We start from the raw sequence: 23,234 nt of genomic DNA on the forward strand, positions 1-23,234 counted from the left end.
ACGTGGTTGTGTTGGTCACTCTGGCACGAACAGCACGCCCAAGCTGATCCCACAAGTATTCAGTGGGGTTGAGGTCAGTACTGCTGGCAGACCATTCCATCCTCTCCACTCCCAAATTCTGGAGGTAGTCTCTGAAAAACCCCGCTCTGTGGGGGCGAGCGCTGTCATCTTGGAGGACAGAGTTTGGTCCCAGACTGTGGAGATATGGGATTGCCACTGGTTGCAGAATTTCATCTGGATATCTCTCTGCATTGAGATTGCCTCCAATGATGACAAGCCTTGCCGCCCACACCATCACACTGCCTCCACCAAAAGATGTTACTCTATTGGTGCAGCAATCAGCAAAGCGCTCGCCACGTCTCATCCACACTTTGACCCTACGGTCCAACTGCCGTAGACAGAATCTGGACTCATCGCTCAACATAACGTTCCTCCACATGTTCAGGTTCCAGTGCACATGTTGCCAACACCAGCGCAAACGGGCCTGACGGTGAAGGGAAGTCATGGTAGGCCTCCTGGCAGCCCTATGAGACTAGACATTGGCTGCATGCAGTCTGTTCTGGATTGTTTGAGCAGAAAGCCGTCAGCCATATCATCCTGCAAACCTTGACTGCAAATCTGAAGAAGACTGCCTGCGGTTCCTAAGTGCTGACAGGATGAGCAAACTGTCTTCTTTGGGTGCTGTCTTCTTGGGACGCCCACTTCGCGGCCTGGCTCTGACATCCCCCGTTATATGGAACTTGGCCTTCAGTTTGCAGATGGTACTAGGGCTCACTTCAAATAATGTCGCAACTTGGTTTTGCGGAACACCAGCTTGAAGTTGCCCTATCGTACGGGCTCTATCCACATCAGTCAAACGTGGCATGCAGATTCTTGGAGCAGACACTCAATAGCTATGTTTCCATCCAAAAGTGATTCGAATCATTGGGAAATGCGCATTAAAAGAAATACGAATCCTGTGCATTTCTATTAAATGTACGGAAAGTACGGTTCGTAGTTTTGGTGAAAACTACGAACTCGCCCAAGTTTTCCACAGAACCAGAAACAAAACAAGTCTTGCATTCTTTTTCTTTCTACGTTTTCTGGTGGTTGGCAACCAGCTTGTAAATGCATTACCGCCTTCCCGACCCGATATCACCATGGAGAGAGGTGCGTTACAGCAGATTTAATGCGGACATAACTGTTTCCATCCCCCGTTTTGTGAATCAACATTTTTTCGAATCAACCAAAACCCGGCTAAAGTGAACGTATTTTAGTTTATGCGAATCAGGGGATTTTAATTTGAATTTTGGCATTTCCATCATAATTTTCCAATGCGATACTTCTAGATGTGCTTCTAAACAGGCTGATGGAAACATGGCTACTGACCACTGTAGCAGGACCCATGCTCACGGGTGCTGACAATCAGGTACCAGTCAGACACCTGATTGTCAGCACCTGGGGGTACCAGGAGCTCAAAACAAGAGTCAATAGCAACAGCAAAAAAAAAAAAAGCTGTTTGGCATTGGCAGAGAAGATCTGGCAAATTTTTAATGGAGCGCAACCCACATACTCAGCTCTGCTGCTCATCCCACAAATGCATGTTCCTTAAAAATGTGGCACCATTTAAAAGGGAAATAAACAGGCTTTCCAACAGTATACGACAAAGAAATAATCTACCAAACGCAAATTTCCTTACTTTTTGTGCTTAGGTTACATCATAAGCTATAAATTATAGAATCAAGTAGATTTAGACCATTTATCTACAAAAAGAAAAAGTCAAATAATTCTTTGTTAACTTCTATGGGGAAATATAATGTCAGATTAGTGGTGGACAGTAACAAAGTACATTTACTTAAGTACTGTACTTAAATCCAGTTTTTGAGTATCTGTACTTTACTCGAGTATCATTTTTTTGAAGATTTATTACTTTGAACTTCTAAAATGCAAAAGTCCATTAACTGTGATCATGCAGTTCTCTGTGTGGTTTAGTCTCGCCACCAGACAATCAGAGATCTCCGCCTTCTGATAGTCTGGGGACACTCCTTTCTAAAGTGTGTTTAACACACCGGCGAAAACGGCCAGCAACAAAACAACGCCTCTTGCATTTTTGAAAAGGACACACCTTCTTGGAAATGTGTGCTCCCCCTTTTCTCGTCCACAAGGAAACAAACACACAGAGAGCTTGAAAATGGATGCCGAGAGATTTAACTCCGTTTTATCAAACGTGTGCTATCCATGAAGAATGGACGGATGTCTTAGTTACAACATAATTGAGCTAACTGAAGTAGTTTCATGTCGTATCCGACAACGGGAGGCTTTTAACAGATGACATCCTGATGTTAGCTTTGCTGCTAGTGTTAGCTGTTCCTGTCAGCTGCAGCCACTGATGCTTTCTAGACATCGTGATTTCCCGAAACTGAATAAATACCAAACACAGCAACACAAAACTGCTTTGCTAGCTCAATCATGTTGTAACTAAGATATCCGCTGGAAAAAATATTTTTTTCACGGACCGTTTAATGAGTTATTACCTATTACAGACACTGCTAACGGCTAAGAAATAGTAATGTTTGTTCAATCATTGTGTTTATAGACTTTACAAACATCGGATTAGTCCAAACGGTGATACAGTGATGTGAAAAATGTGACATATACATATATGTATATATATATATACAGTACAGGCCAAAAGTTTGGACACACCTTCTCATTCAATGCGTTTTCTTTATTTTCATGACTATTTACATTGTAGATTCTCACTGAAGGCATCAAAACTATGAATGAACACATGTGGAGTTATGTACTTAACAAAAAAAGGTGAAATAACTGAAAACATGTTTTATATTCTAGTTTCTTCAAAATAGCCACCCTTTGCTCTGATTACTGCTTTGCACACTCTTGGCATTCTCTCCATGAGCTTCAAGAGGTAGTCACCTGAAATGGTTTTCCAACAGTCTTGAAGGAGTTCCCAGAGGTGTTTAGCATTTGTTGGCCCCTTTGCCTTCACTCTGCGGTCCAGCTCACCCCAAACCATCTCAATTGGGTTCAGGTCCGGTGACTGTGGAGGCCAGGTCATCTGCCGCAGCACTCCATCACTCTCCTTCTTGGTCAAATAGCCCTTACACAGCCTGGAGGTGTGTTTGGGGTCATTGTCCTGTTGAAAAATAAATGATCGTCCAACTAAACGCAAACCGGATGGGATGGCATGTCGCTGCAGGATGCTGTGGTAGCCATGCTGGTTCAGTGTGCCTTCAATTTTGAATAAATCCCCAACAGTGTCACCAGCAAAACACCCCCACACCATCACACCTCCTCCTCCATGCTTCACAGTGGGAACCAGGCATGTGGAATCCATCCGTTCACCTTTTCTGCGTCTCACAAAGACACGGCGGTTGGAACCAAAGATCTCAAATTTGGACTCATCAGACCAAAGCACAGATTTCCACTGGTCTAATGTCCATTCCTTGTGTTTCTTGGCCCAAACAAATCTCTTCTGCTTGTTGCCTCTCCTTAGCAGTGGTTTCCTAGCAGCTATTTGACCATGAAGGCCTGATTGGCGCAGTCTCCTCTTAACAGTTGTTCTAGAGATGGGTCTGCTGCTAGAACTCTGTGTGGCATTCATCTGGTCTCTGATCTGAGCTGCTGTTAACTTGCAATTTCTGAGGCTGGTGACTCGGATGAACTTATCCTCAGAAGCAGAGGTGACTCTTGGTCTTCCTTTCCTGGGTCGGTCCTCATGTGTGCCAGTTTCGTTGTAGCGCTTGATGGTTTTTGCGACTCCACTTGGGGACACATTTAAAGTTTTTGCAATTTTCCGGACTGACTGACCTTCATTTCTTAAAGTAATGATGGCCACTCGTTTTTCTTTAGTTAGCTGATTGGTTCTTGCCATAATATGAATTTTAACAGTTGTCCAATAGGGCTGTCGGCTGTGTATTAACCTGACTTCTGCACAACACAACTGATGGTCCCAACCCCATTGATAAAGCAAGAAATTCCACTAATTAACCCTGATAAGGCACACCTGTGAAGTGGAAACCATTTCAGGTGACTACCTCTTGAAGCTCATGGAGAGAATGCCAAGAGTGTGCAAAGCAGTAATCAGAGCAAAGGGTGGCTATTTTGAAGAAACTAGAATATAAAACATGTTTTCAGTTATTTCACCTTTTTTTGTTAAGTACATAACTCCACATGTGTTCATTCATAGTTTTGATGCCTTCAGTGAGAATCTACAATGTAAATAGTCATGAAAATAAAGAAAACGCATTGAATGAGAAGGTGTGTCCAAACTTTTGGCCTGTACTGTATATATATATATATATATATACACATATACATATATGCATATGTGTATATATATATATATATATACACATATACATATATGTATATGTATATATATATATATATAGTTAAAAGCTCTGCTGGTTTTCTACCCGGACGTATTTGTAAACAAGGCGATTGCCTCTATAGTCCGGCCGGACAGATGAGTCATGGCCTTGTAAAAGATTATGTTTGTTTCTTTTAGTTGGCGAGAATGTGTCGCCGCAAACGCGACAAACATACACTAACTTTGACGGCGTTTTCTGCGAGCGCGGCTGAGCCATTTTGTACCGCTACACGTGTTTCTAGTGGGACTATGTTTACAAGCACAAGAGTTCAGCGAGCCACCGAAGGACCGCCCTGCAGATTTACTATTGGCTCTGCAACGTAGGGAGTTTTTTTAAACTCTGAAATTGTATCCGCCCATCTAAACACAAAATCAGGGTGAAAGTCATCAGTCTTTAGTTAAGCAAAGGTCTAAAGACTGACTTGTGAGTCTATGTGTGGTTAGTTAAGCGAAGTGGTGTTTCCGTAACTAACTTGTGTGTGTATTACTCAGATTGGGTAACTCATCGGTAGAGATAGGCAGAGGAAGAGGTCATCAGCAGCCAGTTGTATTTAGTTTTGCAGTGTTACTATGGCTACGGCAGCAGATGGAGATAAAGAGTTCCCACCAGATCACCAGTGACCATACCTCAAGTCCACGTTTGAAGTTTTTGAGATGAAGAATGATTCGTATCACTGTAAAAGTTTGCTCTGTTTACAGCGCACAAACTTCATCACGGCCTACGAGAGTTTGCTAGACAACCTGAGAAATAATGTCAAGGTCAGTAAACATTGGCTTAATTCTAGATGAAAATTTTAAACAAAGTTGTCTAAGAATGCAGTACATGCCGTTTTTGTGCTATGTTTGGTCAAATGAACTTGCCCATGAAGGTGTCGTACACTGAAATATTTGTACTGGGTGTTTTCACTTAAGCTGTGCATTCATATAGTACCCAGTGTTGTGTGTGCGTGTAAAAAGTACTTTAAAAACTCAAGTAATTTTAAAAGCAAGTACTCCAGTACTTTAACTCATGTAATAATTTGACTCAACTTTCGCTTGTATTGGTGTAATACACTGCCTGGCCAAAAAAAAAGTCACCACCAAAAAAAAAGGTCATACACTCTAATATTTCGTTGGACCGCCTTTAGCTTTGATTACGGCACGCATTCGCTGTGGCATTGTTTCGATAAGCTTCTGCAATGTCACAAGATTTATTTCCATCCAGTGTTGCATTAATTTTTCACCAAGATCTTGCATTGATGATGGTAGAGTCTGACTGCTGCGCAAAGCCTTCTCCAGCACATCCCAAAGATTCTCAGTGGGGTTAAGGTCTGGACTCTGTGGTGGCCAATCCATGTGTGAAAATGATGTCTCATGCTCCCTGAACCAGTCTTTCACAATTTGAGCCCGATGAATCCTGGCATTGTAAGCTTGGAATATGCCCGTGCCATCAGGAAAGAAAAAATCCATTGATGGAATAACCTGGTCATTCAGTATATTCAGGTAGTCAGCTGACCTCATTCTTTGAGCACATACTGTTGCTGAACGTAGACCTGACCAACTGCAGCAACCCCAGATCATAACACTGCCCCCACAGGCTTGTACAGTAGGCACTAGGCATGATGGGTGCATCACTTCATCTGCCTCTCTTCTTACCCTGATGCGCCCATCACTCTGGAACAGGGTAAATCTGGACTCATCAGACCACATGACCTTCTTCCATTGCTCCAGAGTCCAATCTTTATGCTCCCTAGCAAATTGAAGCCTTTTTTTCCGGTTAGCCTCACTGATTAGTGGTTTTCTTAAGGCTACACAGCTGTTCAGTCCCAATCCCTTGAGTTCCCTTCATATTGTGCGTGTGGAAATGCTCTTACTTTCACTATTAAACATAGCCCTGAGTTCTACTGTTGTTTTTCTTCGATTTGATCTCACCAAACGTTTAAGTGATCGCCGATCACGATCATTGAGGATTTTTTTCCGGCCACATTTCTTCCTCGAAGACGATGGGTCCCCACTATCCTTCCAGTTTTTAATAATGCGTTGGACAGTTCTTAACCCAATTTTAGTAGTTTCTGCAATCTCCTTAGATGTTTTCTCTGCTTGATGCATGCCAATGATTTGACCCTTCTCAAACAGACTAACATCTTTTCCACGACCACGGGATGTGTCTTTCGACATGGTTGTTTAGGAAATGAGAAGCAACTCATTGCACCAGTTGGGGTTAAATAACTTGTTGCCAGCTGAAAGATAATCGCCCATGCAATAATTATCCAATAGGAGGCTCGTACCTATTTGCTTAGTTAAATCCAGGTGGCGACTTTTTTTTTGGCCAGGCAGTGTATTTGACCAGGAGTGTCTATATTTTGACTCAAGTAACAGAGTTGTGTACTTAATCCACCAATGCAGATCCTTGTAGTCAGTATGTTGCTTGATAAAACTGTCAAAAAGTCATAACACACAGGATGTTCAAAAAAAACATAAATAGCAGTATAGAACAGCACGCAGCAAGCTACAGTGTATTAAGCCAGAGAGGTGAGAGAAAGAGAACCAGCTAACAGCTCGGGGGACTTTCTCACCTAAAGCAAGCACCGAGTGTTTGGATAAAAAATGTTCAGGGATATTTTTGAAGATTTTCGAAAAGCCATTCAATAGGCACATCCGCAGACTCTCTTGTTCCTGTAGCTTCAAAGACTGAGCGACAGAGAGGGAGCTATCAGAGCTGTTTGATAAGCCCACAGCTTACGGGCTTACTGTCACACATGAAAGTACACACACACACACACACACACACACACACACACACACACACAGTTTAGGCCACTTCAGTGCCTGTGAAGTACAGGCTGCCGTGCACACGGCGCCATATCAAAGCGAGAACCACCCTCTGTGGAAGATCTAAGACGCATCCTTCAATCTGAGGGGAGGAAAATCCTGTTTACTTAGATTTATGATCCAGAGGTGGATGATTGTGACACATGCCTTTATCCGTGGCTCAACTCTATATTTAAGGACCTCTAAGGAATCTTTTTTTTAAAAATCAGTTTTCATTTCTTTAAATTGTTTTCTAAGTGTCAATTCAAATTAGATAAAGTTTTAAAATGTTTCCTAAATTAACATTTTCTTTATGGCATGCTTAATTAGTATATAAGCAAGTTGTAAATATGTACACCTGAATGAAATACGGCCTCTCCACTGTACAAGGTCAACATTAGTAAGTGCTGAGTAAATGTCACAAAGGCGTGTTTTAAAAGCATTCATGGAAAATTTCAAAAACGATTTGTCATATTGACAGGTTAAAACCTAACTGCTGGTACAACAACATGATAATTCATAAATTATAAATTTCTAAAATCAAACAGAGGGTTACAAAATGTCACAACAGTCTGTACAAAGAAGAGGGGGAAAAGCATCTACTGAACTGTGAGAGCAAGTCACTGAATATTTCCAGTGGAAAATTTTAATGGAGCAGCTTGTCGTTGATTGGAGTGTGGGAACAAGCAGCCAATCACAGGCTGGTACTTTCGTGCAGGCAGCCAATTCTGCAAGTGGATCATCACAATGCAAGAAGCTACAGCATCCGAACAGAGAGCCAATAAACCACAGTCAGTGTTGCAGATGCCCCAGCATTATTAAGCTGTCATTTTTTTAACCTCTTCATTGAGAATGGCTCGTGTAAAGCAGTACACTGTGACAGTAGCAATCATACACAGAAACACCCCCAAAATAGGTACAGTGTTGGATCCAATGTTATAATTACAGTCTTTGATAGAACTCATCCATCACTGTGACAGGTTATAGTGAACCACAGTGCAACTCCTGAATTAAAATGCAGTTTGTTCTGCTACTGGATGTTTGATTGACATGGACTTTGCAGGTGATCGACAAATTGCTGAGGAGAAAGCACAGCATGTAGATTATGCACCCTAAATGCCTGAAGAGACGACTCAGCTGGTATATCATCAGACCAAATCAACAGCGCTTCTAAAATAGCAAGATCCTGTTTACATGTGTTCAGTGTAACGGAAAATCAGCAATCTATTAATAATTTACCAAAAATCTTTTGTTGTTTTAGGGTCTAAATTTCATCAGGCACAGACATCTGTTTTCAGTCACCATGAAATTTTGTCATTGCAAAAGCAAGACCAATCTTTTTTTTTTACATTTTTGACAGCTGCTTCTATATTGAAGTATCTGAATAACACTGAAAGTGGAGCAAACAAGTTGTCCAATTGTTTAGGTTACTACACTGAATAAAATTTAACACTTTTGTTTTGGCTCCCATTCACAGGTTTCAGTTAAAGATCCAAGACTTTTTTCATGCACTGAACAGAAACATTTCTCTTAAATTTTGGCCATAAATCTGTTAAAATCCATGTAAATGAGCACTTCTCCTTTTCCAAAAATAATCCATCCACCTGACAGCTGTGGAATATTAAAATACTGATAAAACAGCATCATTACTACACAGGTGTGCCTCAGGATGGTCATAATAAAAGACCACTCTAAAATGTGCAGGTTGACCACACACACACACACACACACACACACACAATGCCACAGATGTCCCAAGTTTCAAGAGAGTGTGCCATTGGCATACTGTCTGCAGAAAAGTCCAACACAGCTGTTGCCTGTGAACTGAATGTTCATTTCACTACCACAAGCCCTCTCTAATGTCCTGATTTGGCAGTACATCCAACCAATACAGTGAAGAACTGCTGTCAGGTCAAGAACCTGGGGTCTCATTTATAATTATTGTGTATGCATAAAACGCAGCCTAAAAGAGGCATATGCTACCTTCCACACAAAAGTTGTGATCTATAAAAACAGACTTGATGGGAGAAAGTTTGACCCATGCTTACAAACACTGGAGACAGGAAACTGACGACGCAGACGGTGAGGTGGAAGCCTGATTGTAGAAATTGTCCAATATTTTTTGGCACAAGCCATTTTTGGCTTTTGTCCATACGTACATTTTTAGTATGGATCCTACACACTGTTTTATAAATGAGATCGATGATGAGCATGCAAATGAGCATCCCTAAGATGGTTTCTGACGGTTTGTGCGAAGTTTTTCAGTTGTGAAAACCAATTGTTGCATCAGCTGTTTGGGTAGCTGCCCTACGATAATCTGGTGTGGCTACTGACGGGCTGTTGTGGTTTCTTGTGGTCTGCAGTTGTGAGGCTGGTTGGATGTACTGCCAAATTCACAGAAATGATACTGGGAATGGCTTATGGTCGTGAAATGAACATTCAGTTCATGAACAACAGTTGTGGTGGACATGCCAGTGGCACACTCCCTCAAAACTTGTGCCATCTGTGGCATTGTGTGTGTGTGTGTGATCAACCTGCATATTTTAGAGTGGCCTTTTACTGCAACCATCCCAAAGCACACCTGTGTAGTAATGATGCTGTTTGATCAGTATTTTGATATTCCACACATGTCAGGTGGATGGATTATTTTGGGAAAGGAGAAGTACTCATTTACACAGACTTTAACAGATTTGTGGCCAAAATTTGAGACAAACATATCTATTAAGTGCATGAAAAAAGTCTTACATCTTTGACTTAAACCCGGGAAAAATGGGAGCAGAGAAGAAGTGTGCGTTTAAATTTTGGTTCATTATGTTTTGATTATTCTCCCGATCTTAATGATCACCATGCCGTCTTGCAAACAGCCCATTTAGACTAAATTATCTGACACTAATTGGACAAAACATAAAAGTTAGCGTTGACATTGCAATCTCTGGCAGAGATGTCAGTGTTATTTCTTAACAGCAAGCAGTGGACACATTGGAAATCTTGCCATCTCTAGGGTCTCCTAGTATAATTACACAATGCTCACCTCTATGAACTCCCTGCATAATTTTCTCTCCACTTCATCTGACATTTTGCTGCAATAACAACAGATGGCATAACGCTGGATTGTATGTACCCCTAATTACTTTACTTGTAGAAATCTTGTTTGGCAGGAGGCAGTTTTGAGGAAATTCTGTGTCAGTACTGGGGACAGAGCCCAAGAGCTATTCCCTAACCTTTATGCTGAGTATACACGCTCTTTTTCGGAAATGGCCTGAGTAAGATTCATGCAGCTTTACATATTCACACCTGGCAGCTGTCAAATAAAACCACACTTTTCTAAAGTTGTCTCTTGAAAAGCTCCCCTGGAGCAGTTGGAGAGTAAATGCATAGCTCCAGGGAATCTGTACAGCCGTTAATGAGGAAACTTTCCTCATTTATATTTCTCAAACAGAGCTCCATGGCAACTGGGATACAATCAAAAAGTTACATAATTAAATGCAGTTCCTGAAACACTGAAATACACCAGAGAAACACAGAAACACAGGAGATGAAAGCACATTCCCGCTCTCACCTCTGGTGTCAGAGAGTTGTTGTCTGTCGTTTGGCTGGAGAGCAGGACGTGCGTGAAGCCTTCCTCCTTCCTGACAACGATGTCTCGGAATCGACAGTTGCTCTCGTTCTGTCGCACGTTGTACCTGAGCCTCTTGTCAAACACGTAGCCTTTCTCCTCGGCCAGCTTCCGCTTTACTGAGCTGTGTAGATGCATCTTCCCATTGGCCAGAGGGGAGCCTGACACAGAGAGGGAATGACAAACAAGTCAATGTGTCTTCTTAGACTTGTGTAGCTTTTAGACACTTGCTGATAGCATTGATAAAATAACACACCCCCATGACAGAAAATGATCAATAATAATTACCCTTCATCCAGTGAAATATTTACAGATAATGTGGTTAAACTGGAGAGTTTTTAAAAGCTCTGTGACTGAGTGACTTGTTTTTTTAGACAGCCTTGTGGGCTGCAGAACTCTATGGAGTTTGATTTGAACTGGTATACAACAGATTTGCATATCTGCTGTAGAAAAGTGGACAGTCTGTCTGTGTAATTTCTCACTGACTGTCCGCTGAGGAAAACTGCTGCACAAGCTTTGAACAGGTTTTCTTCCCAGCTACCATAAGGCAGTAGTGTGGACTCAAGCCACAAGACTTGGACTTGAGTCAGATTCCAGTCACAAATTTGATGACTCAAAAAGACTGGCAACTTGATTTGAAGTTTAGCACCAATGACTCATGACTTGACTTGGTTTTGACTCTGAAGTGCTTGATATTTTAGCCCACAGATTAAAGAGTATGTTGTTTAAAAACTGTGCCACGAATTATTTTATTTCTCTTTATCTTCTGAGTCATCTAATATTAACACTATTCATTCCCAGCAAGTACACATTTGTTTCTCTAGATCCTCTTTGAACCAATTCAACATCATCTAGTCAACTTGCAGGGTAGAAGCATGAGAAACTAATGTTACATTACTGAGTGTCAGTTGCAACAACACTAGGCCAAAACCTAGCATATGGCTGGACCATGTATAAAACGCTAGAGGGCTTTTAATTAGAAACGAGAACTTTTAATTTGAAACGGGAAGTAGCTGGCATATGCCCAGTCACAGACCTTTGTTCACCATGTATTTCACTTACAGTGCTGGCCCCCATGATGCGAGCCGGCCCAAATGTTCACGTAAATACATGTTAAGATGAAGAACAGTACACTTAGACAATCAAACAGCAGAGGGGACCTGCTTTCTCTGGAGCTGTAGCCACTGATCATCTAACCCAACCCTCCTCTCTTCAGCTCCAGTCAGGGATGTATGTCCCTATGTGACTGGTGGAGGCCCCTATTAGAGCCAAGTTCCACCAATAACAGCAGCTTCAAAAACATCCTATTGGCGACAATTACAAAAAGGGCACCCATTCCAACATTTTAACATGTAATAGTCATTCATGTTTAAATAAATTTAAGGCTTGTGTTTTACAGACATGGCTTGTTCTCAAACAAATTGATGAGTTGATCCTCTTTGCCATTTTGTCGGCGGGTGGCTGGCTAGTTAGCTAGCTATCTTGCTAATTCCACCGTGCTTGTATGCTAACATTAGAGTGGTTCCAGAAAATGAGACGAACAAAGTTTTGTCACTCATCTGATGATAGCATTGTGTTTTCCTACACTGTGACAAGAGGCACGATGGGATTTTGCCAAGTAGGACATGCTCCTGGATTAACATCCCACATTGCATTCCTGGACCATCATTGCAGTCAACCAATCACAGCCCTCTGACATCATCACTGTGCTGCTCCTGTGCTTCTTTCAAAATTCCTTTGTGCTTCTTCAGAGCTAAGATAGTTTTCCAAATTGAAGTTGAACAAAATCCTCAATAACACTCAACAAAAACCTTGTTAGCTACTGCAGGGTTAGCGAGTTAGCTTGCTAACTAGAAAGGCTATGCTAATGAGTAAGCTTATAGGCTAAAATATTGTTCATCAACATTGAGAGTAAGCACAGTAACATTTTGCAGTTGCAAAGACCTGTGAAGGACACATGTTCCCTCTTTTTTAATAGCTTATTCATTTGAAATCATTATTATTATCATATCTCTTTTTTTTTTCTTTTTCTTTTTTTTTTCTCAAGATTACAGCGCTTGTGTGGATCCAGGACCATCACTGCCATGTTGACCCTGGATAATCTGTTCATTCATCCAGAACTATCGCCATTGTCTTTATCCCGGATAACTTGCTTATGTTGATCCAGGACCATCATCACCATGTTGACTTTGGATAATTTGTTTCTGTAAATCTTGACCATCATTGCCATGTTGATTCTGAAAAGAATCACTGATGTTGATCCAGGACCACCACTGCTATGTTGACATATACAAATATACAAGAATCAGCGTGGTGATGATGATGGCCCTGGATAAACCTAACAAAATATATCCAGGATCAACATGAAAGAAAGGAGGGCAATGTGTTAACTGCAGGAATTTGCAGTTGAAAAATGATATTATCCTTACTCTTTGTAAGTGAACAATATTCTAGCCTATTGGCAAGTTTACTCCTTAGCATAGCATACTTACTTTGCAAGCTAATTCGCTAATCCTGCAGTAGCTTACAAGGTTTTTGTTCAGGCTTACTGAGGATTTTGTTCAATTGTCTAAACTTCAATTTGGAAAACTAGCTCAGCTCTGAAGAGGCACAAAGGGATTTCAAAAGAATCACAGCAGCAGCGCAGTGATGATGTCAGAGGGCTGTGACTGGTTCATTACAATGTTGGTCAGGAACACATGATGCGATGTTTATCCAGAAGCATGTCCTGCTTGGCAGAATCACTTCGTGCGTGACGCAAGTGTGTTAACAAAGCATTAAGTTGTTAGATTGTACTCATGTAGCAGCTGGCTAGTTAGTTATCTAGCTTGATAATTCTACTATGCTATGATGCTACACTGGTTACAGTAAAAGAGGAATACACTAATACAAGACTGTCGGCGTCCACGGCTCTGTCAGCCTGTCAGTACCTATTCATTTCGAAAGAGCAACTGCCAGCAGGGAAACACCATCTCTCACAGCATCAGTATCTCCAAACCAGTGGCGTAACATCATCACTCACTCATTCAGCTCACTCACTCACGGACAAACTTTCATTTTTATAGGGCTGGCCTTGCCTCTGTGGTCCAGCTAAAGAAGTATACTAAAGATGACTCAGTTTGTATACAAAAACTACACAATGGTCAACAAAAACATGGAAATGGTATTACATTTGGCAAAGAGCGCATTATGACTAATTTAGGACTCGAAAATCAAAGTTTATCATTTAGGGCTTGTGGCAGGACTTGCCTGTCTTGACTTGGACAGTGACTTGGGACTTGAGTGCAAAGACTTGAAACTTACTTGTGTCACCAAAATGATGACTTATTCTCACCTCTGCCACAGCATTTTCTGGCTAGATGACACAGATATACGTATATACACACCAAGTGTAGATTGTTTGTCAGAATTTTATTGTGAGTCTGTTGTTTTTTTGGGGATGTTAATTATTTTGAATGTGTTAGTGATTTTCCTTATTACGTTTGTTTTTGTACGACATTTACAACTGAGGCATAATCTGCCAAGATAGCAATCACCTATTTCTGTGTCATCCAACAGTATATTCTCTGCATGATATCTGAGCTGTCTCTGCGGGACTCATTGAAATTTAACTTTTGTTGATTGCATTAAAATTTCTAGTTTGAATAGCCTAACCGCACGCAGAGCTGAATTTTATTGTGGTTTTACTAAACTTTCACATTAGAAAAGTAGTCTCATTACTGTCCATCTTTTCCAGGCCTTTTCACCCAGAGAAACCTTGACTTAAGGGAGCAGCTGTTGATGAAAAGGTTTCTGTGACAGCTGAGTAACACAATCTCAGTTGTGCACTTTTCATCTGCTGAATGGATGAAAGGAAAAAAGAACCAGTAGTTAGGCGGAGCATGAGTCTTTTATCTAAGATCTAGTGATGCAGCAGTAGGAGACAATGAGACACAAATAAGTCATATATCATTCAGCAACACATGCACAGTTTTTCTCACCACAGCGAGTGGTTTGCTGCTTTTTTCAAAACATTCCAGCTAACAACATCAATGATGAAAATACTAATACAAGAACTAGGTTTTTAACACAAATGTGGGTTTGATATATGAAAAAAAAAAAAAAACACAGTGGAGACTTTGAAACAACCTGAAAGCCCTCATTGAAAGCCTCAGTCTGTGTTTTTAACCATGAGTGATTTCAAGATGAATAATGCAGTGAAGCTAGAGACCCAGCCTCCGCTTCAAAAATCACTAAAACTCGACCTTTGAGTGGGTCACCGTCGCTGATAGAGGCAGCAACAGCAAACTAAATGAAAAATGCAGCCTGGAATATTTTCTAAGGTATTACAACAACAAATGTAGGTAATAGTTGAGACCCTTTAAGCTGAACATATGAGAAAGGTTTACAATGAATCATTCCTCCAAGGTTTCTCAAACTCTGACCCAACATAAAACAACTCAAATTACACTTAACCGTAATATATGTAGTGCTGCAGCAATGAATCCTAAAGGACAGGATTTAGCATTTTAGCACTCCTGATTCCCTTGTCTCAAACTCAATGGGTTTTTGGTTTGATGCCTGAAGTAAGGTCTGTGGTTAAAACAAGCTTAAGAGGACTTTCACATGTTGTTTTTCAACATAAAATCCATCTGCAAATGCCCCACTCATCAATTCGAAGACTTGTGTGTCTTATCAAAGACTATTGCTAGCAAGTAGCCAAGTGAGACTATCGAATGTCATCACGCTGAACACAGCTTTATGGCCTCGTTGTGGTGGCAATATTAAAGTCATGCTAGCGTGGTGTAGTCCATTTATTGACCAACGTTAGCGTCTTAGTTCTGACAATTGCATTTACTCTTGATCATTTGTAAAGATTTATCTTACAAAACAAAACACACATATCATAAAATTTTGTGTGCCACAGAATTGTATTTCTGCGATAATCCAAATTTCAATAGAGAACTGGTCTAACTGGCTATTTGTTAAGAGAACCGAAGCGATGTTAACTTCCAGGTCAGCCTATAAATAAACATCATGCCTGCAGCACTAAATTAGGGTCAGTTCCTCTAACAAACAGAGTTATCTGGAGTTTGACTCTGCAATACAAAATTTAATTAACCGTGATGAAGAGTCTGCTTCGAACAGAGGAAGACCATAAACAGAGATTAGCCGGGATACAAGGGATTCCTAATGGCAGCAGTGATTTAAAGTGATTGTGGGACAAGAGGCTGAGACTCTCACTGCCATCTCACTGATGGCACTCCAGACACATGGCAACACTATGCTTTACATTTCAAGACAATTAAGAGGTGATGTCCAAATGCTACCACTGACTTGCTGTTTGTTGAGGAGATGCCAGCATCTCAGTCACTGTGGTAAAATCAATGACATTTGCAACATCCTGTCTTTGCTCCCATGTTTTATTAAAAGGCATTGGTATAATAGCAGTACGAACTGCTATCTCCCCTAGGCTACAGCAATTGCAGGCATTGTTTCATGAAGAAAGGTCAATCAAACCAGCATCTAGAACACCACTGACAGTGGCTTGTTGCAGCTATGCAAGAAAAAGTATGGCACTCTTTTTCTTGCAATTCTCTGCAAAGAAAAATTAAAATTACATGACCTTGTGTACACACTTTGTTATTAGTCGACAGTCACAGAGACACCCTCTGCCAGCGTAGCAGATTAATGGGTGGAGCTGAGGGTGCTGAATGAGGTGAGCGGCTAGCCTATGGAGGATTAGGTAATTAGGATCCATAATGGCGTGCCAGACCAATAGCCATTAGGTTAGGTTGGTAGCCCTAATGTTCTCACACAGAGAGGATGAGATTTCACTGTCAAGTTGTGGTGTTTTGAAAAGAGTGAACCACTGACACACTACATATACAACACAAAATTTAATATTTTTAAGTTCACATTCTGGTGTGCCTACCTAGAATTGGTGATGTAGCCCCAAAAGGACACTAGCCATTGGTTTAATATACTGAATAACATGACTGAAGTTGATGGGAACTGGGTGATAACAAAAAGCTAGATCAATAATCATCAAGAGAGTGCAACAAATGCATAAAGTACATACCAATACGCACTTCCTGTATGTTCTGTGTATCTGAACAGAAGGCTAAATGTACCCAGCACCCACAGCAGACGACAAAACAATCCTTTAACAAGTATTATGGACAAACTCCAAATAAATTCTCGCATTGATACGCTGCTCAAATATGGTAAAAAGCTCATCCATTCTGATGTGGATTTTCTGCGAAACAAGCCGAGATGACTTTTTTAAAACTTATGTAATGATTAACTCTGGTGGTACAGGCCCTGGACTGTGACCCAGGAGTGAAATTCAAAGGTGTTATCAGCTGCTCCTGTAGTAAAGAACCATGGTGGTGACTTTAAGAGCTGTGTGTCAGCGCAAGTCTCTACAGAATAAATGTGTCAAATGTGACAAATCTGCTTAAATATACTCTTAATTATCTTTGTAAGCTATGCGATCTATCATGAAACAGGAAATAATCATCATGGAAATATATATACATTTCAAATCTCTATGTGTGTAGTTGCTTGGTATGTGAGGAGCTTTTCAGCATCCGTATCATTTATATCCATTAAGAAAGGTCCACCCTCCATTTACTATTAGAAACGAGCCAGTACATCTGCATGGCTGATATTGGCCATTAGCTATTTTAAGCTTGTCACAGCCAATGTATATCAGCATGAGTCTATGCATGTATATCAGTCAATAAGCAACGATTAATTGCAGTACAGACAGGTCAAATATGTATATGAGGTCATTTTAAAACCAGTCTCACCATTAATTATTCACAACCTGAACTGCCATTTTGTTTCACTTACTAATTGGAATCAGCAATTGGAACAGCCATCAAGAACATAATGGAGGAAGTAGAGGTGTGTCGACGTCTGAGCAACCTAGGCTTGTGGGTAAAGTTGTCTGGTGTTGAAAAGACACGAAACAGCCAATGACCCCAAGTTACATCACTGATGGTGTGTTCAGGAGCATCACAGGGATGTATTCTATCAGTATGAATCGCTGAAATGGCGTCAGATGGTGGTAGCAATTCAAAGGTTTGAAACCATACTAAGAGGGCACTGACCAGTTTATTTGTCATGACTGTAATATGTCCCATTCATATCTTCAAAATTCACAGTTCTTTAATAACTAAATTTAAGACCACAGTTTGGATAAAAAGATGTTTCTTAATGCAACTTATTTATGTTAATACATGCATACACACACATCCGTATACAGGTGTGTAACACAACATGAAAACATACCATTAGACAAACTGGCATCCACCACAGCAGTTAGAGCTATCAGAGATCCAACCATTGTGTTTTAAAACGGAAAACGACAATTCATGCTTGCACGTGAAGAACTACAGCATGGGTACTTGGTACTTGGTACCTGGAATATCCACCAACACTCTTTTCTTTTTGTCAACTTTTTAGCTATGATCTCTGAAACCTAAAAGCTCCATCATTCAGTCCTCTCTGTCACACTATCATTACATCATTTTGTTGACTTTATCACTCTATTTTCTTTTCTTTGCTACTGTTACCATTATCCTTTACTGTTACAGACACTTGAGGTCAAGGTGGCCTGTGTTCAGCAAAAGTTAGAGTCTTGTTTTAAACCCTGATGGTCTAAACTACTTGAGATACTGTTGGGTAATGTTTTGCTCCAAAGCTGGATTGATGGCTATTTGCACTAATATAAATGTACTGGAGGTTTGAATGATATTCTCCTACTTTCTTATATATTGTTATCTTTGTTTTTTAACTGTCATATTACAATATCAATATCAGCTGAACTCTATTTTCCATTTCATTTAATTTCTGAACATCTTACCTAGCTCAGATGTAAACTGCTGTCCAGTGGTATCCACGTCTCCCATCTCTCCATCTGCTCTGTCCGAGGGCAGTCTATGTGACCTTGCTGCTGTCCTGTACACGAGAGGATCCATCTCTCCATTCTGGAGTCCATTGTGAGGAACTCTCACTGGATGAACAAAGTGAGGCCCTCCCGGTGGAGGAGCCTTGTATGTCATGGCTTTGCCAACTTTGTCCCCTAAAGCATGTTTCCCAGGTCCAACACCCACCTTCCTCTGCTTCTGAGTGGGTCCTGACCCTCCACTTCCAACCCCTAGAACAGCTCCTACTCTGACCCCAACAGCTGGGCCACAAGTCCTTTTCTTCTTTCGGGCTTCAGACCGAGCTCTGGAGTTTTCCGTAGCAGATGGCTGGCTGGCGATGAGGGGCTCTTGACGATTTTTAGGAACTTTGGGTCGTTTGTGTGAGTGCAGTCTCAAGCTGTTGAACTGGTCAATGAATTCCTCGCAGTGCAGTAGGTGGTGCTCTGGCTCCCACGTGTCCTCCTTACTGCCATAACCTTTCCACCTTATCAAGTACTCCCACTTACCCTTTTTGTTCCGCCTCTTGTCCACGATCCGCTCCACCTGAGGACAGCACACAGAAAGGTCGGAAATCAGACAGCATATTCCTAACTAAAGACATTCTTAATATACAGATTTAATAGTTCTTCCACTCCCAAAATACTGCTGCATTTAAGAGATGAAGAAAATTAAACTGCTCTGCACTAAAGTTCTCAGTGAGCTGAAAAGACAAAAAGATTTTACATATCAAATCAGTCTTTAAAAATACAATTTCAAACAGAATATAAAAATAAGAGCAGTTCATAAGAAGATTTTATGTTGCTGAAAAGCAGGGCCCTGTGGGAGTGTGTGGCCCCCTTGTGGGTGTACTTCATTGCCAAGCACCATACACAGCTGCATTGTGGGTCTAGCAGCCACAACAGTGGAATTTGCTGTGAATATTCATGATCCCCCGAAGAGGATGAATCCTCTTGTTTGCTGTAATGACACCATCAGGCCCAAATCTCTACTTAATAATGTATTAAAAACTGTTTTAAAACCTTGTGGTCAGGTTTCCACAAAAGTGACTAAGAACATTCACATGTCCCAGAGCATTAACCCTTCAATTACTGATGTATATAGGACGATGATGTATGTTCGAATGCTTAATTATATTTCTGTTACAACGCATGTGAGGTGTCAAATCTTAAAAAAAAAAGGATACATTTTGTGACATATGTCTAGTTTAAGATAAGGGCTAATTCCCTGCAGAAGAAAGATAAGAGGCCAGAGCAGAGCTGAGATGAGCTGCAGGCTGCTGTCATAAAGAAACCTTAAACATCAGCTTTTCGAGGTCAAACCAAGACTAGAAAAGCCTGTGTATCTTACAATTATTTAACACCAGCAAAAACCACAGCCCATCAACAAATATATATTTCTATTTGACACAGGCGCTTACTTATGTGCAGTAACTGAATAAACCCAGTGTAAAAAGTGACACTATTCAGACACTAATGATGCACCAATCCAACTTTTTCAGCCCTGATACCAATACTGTGACACCTGGGCTCTGGGTATCAGCCAATACAGAGCAGTGATCCAATACCAATGTTTAATTAATATGCTGTATGCCTCACTGTGTGGAAGTGACTGGGATCATGCGTTTTTTTGTAAGGCGACTGGGGATGGGCTTTTTAAGTAACTTCCATATTTAAAGGGCTCACATTAAGATATCATAAAGAACTTAAGTACTCATGAAAAAATAAAAGGAATGTAAATTGCTAGACAATGGAAATCAGATACAATTTGATTGAACAACCAGCCCTGGTAGCCAAAATGACTTGGCCCAGCCATCGGCCCAAACTCACCATGCCGGATTAAATTGGCTGGGCCACATGCAGTAGCCTGATTCAGCTGAGATTTAGCATGAATGACACCCCAGAATGGGGCCAACTCAACTGGCCAGGTTTCTGCTGCCGTCACTGAAAAAACGAGCCAATGCTGGCTCATATTTGGCACCATGGAGATGGAACACAGCCGAGTCAGCCGGAACTCAGCCGTTATTGGGCCGAGTCCTATGGCTACCTGGGAGGCTTCAATTAACCATAAATTCAAAGTGATCATGACAAAATCAGCAAACTTTCTGTCGCTGCAATGTCAAAGGTTAGACGCGTCGCTGTAGAACCATCTCTGGAGTCTGGTGCTGCTCTCCTCAGTTTAATGTCTGTCCGGTTAGCTTTAGCTAACACAACAGCAGATGCTAACATCAGACACCAAGCCACCTAACAATCCCAACAAACTCATACAGATATCAAAGCTTGACACAGACATTAAAACCGTCAGTATCTAATGCTAACAGTTAGTCCTATTACTGTGTGTGTGCAGGTGGACTCTCACTGACTGCTTGCCAGTGAGGAGCTCACAGTTCTGCAGCAAAAGTCTCATGATATCAAAATGAGAGCAAAGCTGGGGCAGGGAGATGCTGAGCAAAGCAATACACTGCATGCAGCTCTACAGTGAAATAAGACTTTAGCCATTTTGAATAGTTAAAGAATATAAAAAAGGCATGTTCACATGTGGGAGGAGGAGGGAGCGGTGATTACTTTATATGCTGAATTAATACTGATGTTCAAATCGAGTATTCTTGCCCATCAGTAAAGTCAACATCAGGCTTGACTCAAACATTGCTTCCTTTTCTTAACTTCAGATCAGATTTCAGGTCAGATTTATCTGTGGACTTATTTTACAAAGTCTCCAAAAGACACCACAGTTCAAGGCTGGATTACAGAGCTTCTGAGAGGAAATACGATCAAACTGGAGCCCCTGTTGGAACAGCATGACACTTAGCTTCTGAGCATTGTTTCAGAGATATTTAACATTGGTAACGTTATGTCGAGTATGACATCATCAGCCCTGGAGTTAGTGTGCAGAACGTCAGATTTTTCTCATCAGTCCAGCGACAGACTCAGATAACATTGGATTGGACACCACATTTATTTTTCAATTGCCCAATCAGACAAACTGCCTGAGGCATTTCCCTTGCGCACAGAGTCGAGCCCTGTATAACGCACTCATTAAATCAGATGTAAACATGGAATTCAATTGTCCCCATTGTCACCGACACTTGATCCAGCTATCTGAGTCAGTACTAGCCAGATATATGATATCAGTGCAGGATCAGAGAATCCCTATCAGAAACTACACAAAGTCTTTGCTAAATACAAAGCATGAAATAAAGAAAGAAAAAAAATGAACCTAAGATCTTCAGTTAAGTGAAAAAAACAGTGACTATAGAACAGATGTCTTCCTCTGTCAACATAGCCAGTGAAATTACTTCAATTAGATAAGTTATGGGCTGTAAAACACCAACATATGTTTTAATTTAAAGACTATCTTGTTGTTGTTGCATAAACAAAAGAGCTCAAACACTATGACAGTGTTGTCTACAAAACTTCACACAATGTGTGTGACCAAGCACTCAAATAATCAGAGTGAATCATTACTTTGCAAATCACTTTGATTGCATTCAACTTGATTTGCAATTTAGAAGGTGCTGACACACTGACAGAGTGTGCCGTGGGAGCTGCCACAAAAAGGTTGTGGGGACAAAAACAGGACTAACTAAAGGCTTTAATCAGAGTACTTTGTGTCAGGCCATTCGGCCATTGTGAAAATGACAACAGTTCAAGCACACACACATCATCCTATCACACAAAATATACATGGCACACGGAACATATCATATCGAACAGTCACACAGACACACCACAATTAAACATCACAGTCGACTGTCAGCATCGCCCATCTTTAAAAATCAAAACCTGCATCGTTGTTGACACATCTCAGATGTAGAACACACAGGTTTTGGTTGGATGTCTATACTTAAGGTTCCTTATCCCTGACTGATATTGTGGTACATTTATACTGACAAATATATGATTTACACTATAAAAATCACAGACAATAGCATCCTCAGGCATCATGTAAGGCTCTTCTTTTTTTATAGTCTCTTACAGTTACTCTGCAGATAAATGCTGAATCCAGCTTTTTGTTCCCTGACACTCCAGGCATACAGGTAAGAACAAGAAAAAGTTTTAGTTACTCTATGTTACTCATAGGGCGTTAAGACATGGTTTTGGGCCATGGAGAATGGTTGGAAGGTTTCATCAGAGCCTTTAGTGCAGCTGTGGTAATAACTGCTCATCATGTTCTCAGATGTGCTGCGCACATTAACAGGAGTAAACAGCCTTTGATGGGTGAGCCGCAGGGGTGTCACAGAAATGAACAGACGATTAGGTTGCTTACAGTCCCAAACAATGTCACACTTAACGGCATTGCAGAGAGAGACTCACGCAGAGAAAAGAAGAGAAACCAGGAGAAAGCGTGGGGTAAACTTGTGTACACAGACCGCAGAGGTTTAGAGACACTTGATGCTTTAGTATGAGCTGGCAGGGAATGAGTAAATGTGGGGCACTGGCATCCTCCAACACCAACTATACACTGTGCTGTTTTCATCACATGGTGTGTATATAAACTCTGACAAACCATCAGCAGTGATGCTGACATGAGGAACAAACAGAAA

At 41.0% G+C, this 23,234-nt stretch overlaps 1 protein-coding gene across 2 annotated transcripts in view; it reads right to left on the reverse strand.

Moving 5' to 3' along the window:
• The window catches only part of LOC117251872 (chromodomain Y-like protein 2), a 51,641-nt gene that overhangs the window by 14,586 nt on the left and 13,821 nt on the right, over positions 1 to 23,234 (reverse strand). For both annotated transcript variants that reach the window (XM_033618455.2, XM_078176147.1), the window contains exons 2-3: positions 18,631 to 19,237; positions 10,722 to 10,939 (exon numbers count right to left, since the gene is read on the reverse strand). In XM_033618455.2, coding sequence (XP_033474346.2) covers positions 10,722 to 10,939; positions 18,631 to 19,237 — 825 coding nt within the window. The remainder of the gene's footprint in view (positions 1 to 10,721; positions 10,940 to 18,630; positions 19,238 to 23,234) is intronic.

Source organism: Epinephelus lanceolatus, chromosome 2, assembly GCF_041903045.1.
Source record: "Epinephelus lanceolatus isolate andai-2023 chromosome 2, ASM4190304v1, whole genome shotgun sequence".
NCBI lineage: Eukaryota > Metazoa > Chordata > Actinopteri > Perciformes > Serranidae > Epinephelus > Epinephelus lanceolatus.